The sequence below is a fragment of the Papilio polytes genome, unplaced genomic scaffold, assembly GCF_000836215.1.
Source record: "Papilio polytes unplaced genomic scaffold, Ppol_1.0 DF823935.1, whole genome shotgun sequence".
Classification (NCBI taxonomy): Eukaryota; Metazoa; Arthropoda; class Insecta; order Lepidoptera; family Papilionidae; genus Papilio; species Papilio polytes.
The window spans coordinates 589449-598776 of record NW_013525269.1 but is presented as its reverse complement, the minus strand read 5'-3'; the positions used below and the strand labels follow the sequence as shown (position 1 = coordinate 598776).

Below are 9328 nucleotides of genomic sequence, written 5' to 3'. Positions count from 1 at the left end.
AAAACACAAGTCACTCACTTTGCATGCAAAGCATTAAACAGACGTATCCCATCAGCTAGGCCGCAGATCTGGATAATATCGTCACGGGATAACCTGAGAAAAAAAACAATATCTTACTAATATAAATGCAAAAGTTTAGATAAATGTTTGTTAGAGTTTGTAGCCTTAACTACTGAACGGATTTTGATAAAATTTGTCACAGACATAGAGAAGAACACATACGCTACTTACTTTTTATTTCTACGCAGACGGAGTCGCGGGAGAAAGCTAGCTTGTCTCTAATTATTTCAAAATATGCAAGCGTCATACCGCAGCAGATCCGCGCCAGAGAAATTGGCGAAGGTCGGTGCATGCTGGGAGAAGCGGTGCTGAGACAACCACGCCTGAGTCTCCGTTGATGAAGCCTCCTTTGACAGACCACCGCTCTGCAAATATAACTTAATATGTATTTTCTGTTATACTCAGAATTCTTAATTAATCACTGAAAGTCACCTTAGGTGTAATGTTACATAATATAGTTTATATAATTAGCATAAAAAAGTGAATTATTGTTATGACCCCAGCCAGGTATAGGCCTCCTCCATTCGTTTCCACTTTTCCCTGTTACATTTACATAGTGTGGCTCATTGCTTGGTTTCCTCAACATAACTGCATGAATTCGACATGTAACATTTTATACTACACCTTGTAACGTCGATCTGTATGCATGAGTATACTAAACTAAGGGTAATTTTATAAAGACTGAGTACATAACTCATGCATACAATATTTTTTATAATCGAAACCTAACAATACCTATGATTAACACAATTGGACATATTTATATTATAAATGCGAAATTTAGAGTGGACGGATGTTTGTTAAGTCCATCGAGAACACGGTCTAGAAGAGCACAGGTTATTTCCTCACATTTCATTTTAATCCCTATAAGCGGAAACTACCTCTGATAAAAAGAAAATGCTAGTATATTACCTTGTCAGGATCCTCCGCTGACTGTGGTAGGTCAGGCAGGATGGCATCCGGCGAGTGGCACTGCGGAGTGTTCACTTTCACATCCCCACCACTGTATATACATATTAAGTAAATATTAAATATTGCTCCTTTTAGAGTAATACAAATGTAAGTGAACATTAAATAAATCACACAAATACACATTATCCTCGGGAAGCTGCCAATAATTATTTTAACATTAGTCCACAGAGCAATCAGTGTAAACCAATTTGTCGCACATTGTATTGCAACTACATTGTAGCTGTCTAAATATAAGTTAATTGCCGCAAAGATGCAATGTCTTTCATTTGAACCAACATTTTATTAATCTAAATGATTAATATATCTTATATAAACTTTTTAGCTAATAGTAATAAGACATACTCACTCTTGACAGTAAAGTGGTTTCATCTGGTTGGTTGTAGCAAGAATAGCTGCAAGAGAACATTTTATTAATAAATAAAATGAAAACACAAGATATCTATGTAAATCTTACTAACATTATAAATGCGAAAGTTGGGATGGATGGATAGTTTCTTAGATTTTGCCTGGTAAACAACTGAATGAAATTTGGCATGTAGAGCATGTAGAGTACATACTGATTTCTAACAACATTAAAAAAAACAAGTAAGTAACCTCTACAATCGAGGGTCATTGCATGGTCATGGTGGTTATAAGTGAGAAACTCATGTTAGATTGGATAGAAACCACATTCAAGAAAAAATATAGAACTTCTATGCAGTCTCGGTTATCCATGTTTAATTATATTTGTGTTTTAATTGTATACAAAGTTGATTACTGTTACTTACCAGGTTGTTGCAGTGCAGGTTTGTTCACCACCATAGGACTTGAAACAGATTTAGGGGCCACACTGAAACCAAACAAATCTATTTAGATAAAAACTTACATGTTTGATTACAGATTTACAATTAATACAAAAACTAATGGTATATGGCCAAAATAAGGCATAGACTAAAGTTGCATTACCATTATCACAATATTTTCATTAACACAAGTTATCTGTCTGTCAAGAAGCAGTTAAAAAAACTATTTTTGTTGTAATAAAAATTTACAATATAGAGTATGTTCTAGCACATGTTAACATACTAATCGTTGATTCTTTTTAAACAGTATTGAATAAATCTTATAATTGAAAATATTTACAATGAGAATAATGTTACATTTTTGGAAGGAGGTACCTTGTTTAACAAGTTAACAGTGTTGTTAATTGGATCTTCCTCTTGGCACTATAAATGTTTTGTTTGTGCAATATCAGCTGATTCACAAATGTAAAAAAATAAAATGTAAGCGTACAAAGATACTAATCCTATAAAATACAAGATGTATTGAAGTGCTATGACCAAATGAAAGGCAATGTGTTGCTAAAATGTAGTAAAATTCGGTAAAATCCGGATATTTACGCTAGTCGTGAGTACAGCCGCGCCGGCCTGACGTGTACGTTGGCAGCTTTCAGCCGGCGTGCCAGCTCTCTGTACGTATCAGGGTCCGCTTCGATCTCGACCTCGGCTTTCAACAACGAAAACTTCATCCGCCAACCTCGGGCTTCGACGCCGTGTATCAGCCGAGCTCTGAGAACGACCCCGCGCCCCAAATGCCGCGCACTCAGTCTCTGCTCGAGAACGAGCATAATACTCGTCAGCTATAGTCCTGTCTCGTCAGGTTGAAGAAGATAAAGGCTCCGGAACCGACGCGGTACGCCAAGCCGCCGGCAACCACCACCATAGCTGGTCCACGGGCCGCCTCAACAACCATTTGTCACGATTACCGAAGGTTCCACAAAGCACTCGCGTCAACAAATATAATTACTGTCTGTTTTGTTCACTTGTCTAACATTATTTCCAAAAGAAGTGCGTTAAATGACGAATAAAAACGTTGTCAAATATTCTTATCTTCAGTGTTGTGTAAGTTAAAACCGTACGTAATGGAACACTGCAGTATAAACTCAGTTCGAAAGCAGTCTACGAATTTGCAGAATATCACAAGCAAATATTATTAAGAAAACAGAAGCAAAACGCAACAAACGTACGACGGAAGGCAAACGACTGGGCTGAATGGCCGCTGATTGGTTGAGTGAGGCGCGTTTGTCGATTGGATCCAAACCGGTTAGAATCGGTTCGCAGTGGCCGGACCCGGCTCGCGTTGCATTGGACAACGTCATGCGGTGCGGACTAGTGAAGGGCAATAACATTTTTAATCGATATTATATATCATTTTTCCAGTAAGAATAAAAAAATACTCCGACAAAGGACTGTTCTGGTATGGGTACAGCAGAGAATTAAAACGTTTTATTGTTATGCAAGAACTTTTATCAACATCAAATCGGCAACAAACCGGATATTATATATACTCTGTGCAATTTCGGGTAATACGTTAGTATTAAACCCGCATGAACTGGTTTTATGTCGGGCTATTACTTATTTCGAAGAAAGGACGCTGTCATACTGTAAGGCATGTGTGCATCCAATGAGATTTTAGTGGGGAGAATAAATGCAACACAGTGAAGGGCATCACTATTACACGATGCAGAAGCAAAATAAACCGACCTGACACAACATTAGTATTTGTAAATCGTAGTTTCTCCTCTCGTCATTAGCGTCTATAAATTAATAAACAAATAATGAATCTAAAAACAATATTCATGACGTAAAGAGGGCAAAAGTATGAAATTACATTATTTTTGAATTATCGCTAAGAAGTTTTAGTACAATGTTGTGTATGAATAGTTTCCGTTGCACTGACGCAATTTAGGTTGTCGATGGTCAAGGCGCGAAAATCGTTCGAGATGACGTTTCTGAGTGTGTCTTTTTTAAGTGCTTTTGCGTTTTTCTAATCTCTTTTGACCCTTTTAAATGAATCTCTACAGTCTCCAATTAATGACACGGATTAATAGTGGTCTTTATAAATTAAATTTTAAGAGTCTTAACGTTTAACTAAATCCTTGTTTACGTAATAAACATAACTAGAAGTAATCAGTAAATAATCATCACCCAAACATAACTACTTCGAACGGGTTGAGTTCTCCGTCGGAAGTGGTAGAGGCGAATTCAATGCGGCTAAATATAGCGCAGCGCAATTATGAAAACTGGGACAAGATACTTTCGTGCGCATGTCGTATATTTTTGTTACGCTCACGCTGATGCCATTATGGATCTAGCAGAGCGCGCAAAGATAAACTGTTTGACTTCTGTACCAAATTGTAAAAGTAACAACAGTTTGCATATAAAATATATAAAGAATTACAAACGTATAGGCTGCAACATTTTGAATATCTGAAAGTAGAAACTACCAAATATATAAAAGTAAAAGCCTATAAAATTACATGGATCTTGCTGAAAACTCTTACATCTGCAACCTGTAACGTCATATTTTCTTTCTAAACAATTGGCCCGGTACGTAACCTGGTGACGGTTACGCAGAGATTAACAACAGATGCTTGTCAAATCGGGTTTTTCAATTTTTGTATAAACAATACTAGTTAGTGTAAATTCTTTATAATATCTCAGATGTTCCGTTTCACAACTTTAGACTATATTTATGTCAAACTAAGTTGCTTCCTTTGTGTAAAATGTTTGTATGAAAAAACTTCCGTTATTTCTCAATTTCTTAGTCTATGACCTCTGTTTTAACTGCAAAGACGGAAATCTCGGTCAAATCCTACGAAACAGCCGAAACGTTGAGTACGGTAACGTAATTTGTTTCATAATAAGGCAAGCTACAAGACTAACTGTGACGTAACAGTTTTATTTTGAAAACCTATCGACGTAATACAAGTTAAATAACACTTTATTGCAATGTTGTGACCTGGAAAATAATATTTCGATTACATGCAAGGCATAACATAACGTTAATATTCTTAAAAAGTAAAAAGCGTAAAAGTTTGCGCCTTATAGGTATTTTTTGCAAACCGATAACAATTATTATCGATAATCGTTTCCTAAATCTGTTCACATCCTTTGTTACGTCACAGTGACAGCTTATGTAACCTGCCTTTTATTTTAACACCTATTTAATTAAACAGTTTAATGCATTGAAGAAAAAAGTAGCGCCTGAATTTATTATACTTGTGGTAGTTATGGAGTTGTCTGCAATGACCCCGTTAGTAGTTACAGCGTGAAATGTGCAAGGTGCCTTTGTTAGCCGCTGGCTGCAATTGGTACTCGGTGCGATGAATTACCGCACTAGCGGGGTCAGAGAAAGGTCATAGAGAATGAGCGGTAAAACATTTTTGTCTCAGCCAACATCTTCGAGTCGTTGAATTTAAATCTAGTTAAAAAATACTAATTAAAAATTAACTCATTATATTTATGTATGAATTTAATTTAAAACTAAACTTGATTGCACTAATATTTTCTTTATGTGCTTTGCATTCTGGGGATGATATTCAGATGGAATATTTGTAATTTAATAAATAAAAAGTTACTTTATTATTAACAGTTCTACTAAATAGATATAGCCATTTAACACGGGAAACCACTTACGTTAGTATTTCCAAACGATAGATAAGATAGGTAAAACACAGGCTAGACAGAGCCTCTCCTCCAAAAGCGATATAGCAAACACTATCAAAATACGATAAAAATGACATAAACCAAGAACGGTATTTGCCTGTGGGTAGGCCGAATTTATCGCTTTTTTTCAGCGTATTTTTAAATTTGACATTTTTCAACAATAGGGCAAATTCATCATAAGGACGAATATCGTCCAAAAACCTTTTGTTAGTATTGGTAAAATTCTCGACTGTTCTGTAATAGATTTAAACACAGTCCTAGAAGTCGGATCAAGGGTAAATGGACTGATTGTCCTCAGCTCCGGTGACCATTTAGTGGCGCATCGCATTTACCAATTTGTATATCATTTAGACGACAATAGCTGAGTGACTCACAGTACGTCCTGTGATTAACACATTGTTAGGACTAACTAAACAAGATCAAGCTACGCTACGATGCATATATAGAACTATGACGTCAGAGTAGTTTAATCGTGGGTTTCCACAGTACAAAACCGTCCGTTCTTATCTTAATGAAAGAGCCTTGCCAGTCGATCAAGTAGAAATCAAGCCCATGAGTGAAATGGGGGCTAGTAATGAGTTCTTTTTTTTTATTTAAAAGAAAATACTTATCGAAATGTGGTCTATTTTTTTTAAATTGACAAGTCGTTTTTGAGTTATTCATGGGATCTGTAGGGATTGTAAGGAGCCTAGTGGGATTTGGTAATATACATTGCTTAGATACAATTTTAAAAACTATGAAAGAGTAAGTTTAAAGTCATTTACATAAAAAAAAACATATGTCTAATAACTATTAAACAATATCATCCGTACTGTCTGGTAATTGCATCATCAATAAAAACCGCCGCGGCTGCATGGAAACCGGTAAATGGGGCTTCGACGGCGCGTAACCGGTTCATTGCGGATAGTCTCGATGCAGACCTTCACTGGTTTATATCCCCTCTGCTTTTACCCTGTTCTTACCTAAATTACATCTCAGACTAGATTGTTAAGATGTTGTAGGGTTGACAACTTTCTTTATGATATACTTTTTTTTTTTATTGTACATAACTTTATGTCTGGCTGAAATATTTACATTTACACTTTGTTGTCTTCTTATTAGAAAAAAAAAATACTTTCTATTTGCACTTGCTAATAATTTTTTTTAAGCGCTTGACGTTATTTATCCTAAATAATGGAGTCTCTTATATCTCCAATTTTTAGTTAAAATTGGAGATATGAAGCATGTTGACAATGAAAATGTACTTTTACGGATACTTACATAGTATGGTTTGCATTTTTTTTAATTATTCATGATTAAAGTAAAATGTTGCGAGGGGAGCCATTCTGCGCTCAGCGGTCCTTGAATCGCTAAAATTACTGAAAGTGATAATAAGTGCTTACCATAATTCTGGTGAGTACGGTGGTGAAGTGGTGACAAGCGACGGCGGTGGCATCATGGCATCATTTGAGAGCTATTGACAAATGCACTTAGATTAGATTTTTGTTGATCATATTCGATATTTATTGAGATTAAAGTCGTGCTCAGAACCGAAATTATCTACTTTGGCCCATTATTCTTTTATTTCATTGCTAAGTAAAAATTTAATTTTTAATCGATTGCCAATTATTAGTTAATATTAATAACTAGCTTTCACCTGCGAGTCCGTCCGCGTCAAAAATAAAATAAGTAAGTAGCCCATGTGTTCTAAACTCATTTACGACACCGCCAAATATCATTGAAATCTTTTCAGCGGTTTAGGCTACAGACTCTAGCAAACATCCATCCATCCATCCATGTAGGCTTTCACATTTATAATATTAGTAAGATTGTTGTTTTCGGTTATCTTTGTAACTCAGTTCACACCACACAATTTAATCATAATTATTTCTCTAGTAATCTTAGATTATTAGAGATATTTGTTAGAGTTTGTAGCCTAAACGGCTGAACGGATTTCGATGAAATTTGGTATAGATATAGAGGATGGTACGGAAGAACACATAGGCATATAGGGCTAGTCGCGGGTAAAAGCTAGTCATTTAACAAGTAAATTATGGTTATAGGGGGTGTGCAGTTACCGTGGTGAGCACGGTGGCGTCGCAGCCGGGCTGGTACTTGTCGTGGTCGGCGCGCGGCCGCCGCAGCACCTTCTCGCGGTCCTGCTTGTGCTTCCTGTCCGCTCCCTTCAGCTTGAACACCTAACACAGTTTACATTTACACCTATATAAATACCTTGTTTACCTTTTAACTATACAAAATCAATTTAAAACTTGTTTTATACAATAAATGCTAAATAAAACATTAGTGTTTTTTAAAGATTGAGTAGTCTTGTTTTAATTTACGCAGTAAGGTTATTAATTTAATATCTAAAAGAGTTGTTTTTACACATTTATTAAAAACGTACATTTTTTAATATATCCGTCTGTATTACAAACTGCGTTTGTTCCGTATAATTTTAAAAACGGTTGGGTTGATTTAGACAGAACTTTCACTGGAAACAGACACATTAAAATAACGTATAGACGAGGAATAGCGAACAACATTTTATCACCCCTACTTTATCTGAAAGTTACTATATCAGTTTAATGCCACCTCGTGTCCTCAAATGGACACAATTAAACATTTTATATAATAATCTCCATCTTTTTTTAAAAAGAAACTAAACAGAACTTTAAAATAAAAAGGAAACATATAATAACACTTATCGATATTATATATCGATTATCGATATTATATCGATTTTAGTTATTGATTATGTGAAAAATGTCTCAAATGAAGTTTCAACAATGCCGCCTCTATACATTTGAATGTCTTTGGTTATAGGTTACTCTTTCTTTAAATTCTGTGTAGATGTAATTATTTCGTACCTTGATCTGACAGGCGGCGGCATGCAGCCTATTGAGGTCGTCACTGGCGAGGTACGTCTCCACTTGTATGCGGAACGGCACGCCCTTCTCACCGCCGTGCTTCTTCGCTGTGAATTCCGTTGATATGCAGTTCACCTAAAAACGTAATAAATATTACACTATCACTATTTTAACGAATTCGATGTACGTCATGGAGCCCATCGTCTACAACCCGCTGGAGGCTACCAACCTCGCAGTATCTATCTATACTATTATAATAAAGCGTCAACACACACTTCTTTGTTGCCTAAGATGTCAGTGATTACAGCATATTTTTGAATAATTCTTGCTTTAATAAAAAGCCCCACACTTACGTCGCGGTTTACGCTATATATTATCACACATTTAAACTCAGAGGGTAATTAAATTGGTAAAAACCCTGATGTGGGAAAGGGACCATAGGCTACAAGCTGCCAACATCAAGAAAGTAAGATTGCCAAGGATTGTCATCATGTCATGTCATTTTGACATTTGCAATTGATAATTTAACACATCTAAACAAAATAATAAAACTTTCATAATTTCATGCGGATGAAGTCGAACGCCAACAGCTTGTTTAACAATAAGTTTTAAACTTGGCTTATCCAGAAAGGTCTTTATAGTTGAGATTTTTTCTGCTACAATGATTTGCTTTATGTGTATATAATAAAACATTTGTATTCAACTTAAAGTAGTTATCGATATTAAACAATTAATATAATTGTAACTAGCGATATTAATTTAAACATTTCACTAGAGATCTCGTCAGGAATGCGCGCAAAAATCAACCCTAATGACATTGACAGCTGTCAGTTAGAGATGTGACGTTTATGTCGATAAACTAGTGTTGCGCGAATTCTACAGCGCGGTACTAATTTTCTTCTTAACAATATTAAAAGAATATATCTTGGTAAGCAAAATATCTAATCGTTGACAAATATTCCG

General features: G+C 35.6%; 1 protein-coding gene across 1 annotated transcript in view; it reads right to left on the bottom strand.

Annotated features, from left to right (window-relative positions):
- The window catches only part of LOC106101788 (transcription factor CP2-like protein 1), a 39912-nt gene that overhangs the window by 3692 nt on the left and 26892 nt on the right, over positions 1 to 9328 (bottom strand). Inside the window, 8 exon segments of the mRNA XM_013281123.1 lie at positions 15 to 93; positions 310 to 425; positions 973 to 1063; positions 1379 to 1424; positions 1800 to 1861; positions 6902 to 6972; positions 7577 to 7696; positions 8366 to 8500. Coding sequence (XP_013136577.1) covers positions 15 to 93; positions 310 to 425; positions 973 to 1063; positions 1379 to 1424; positions 1800 to 1861; positions 6902 to 6972; positions 7577 to 7696; positions 8366 to 8500 — 720 coding nt within the window.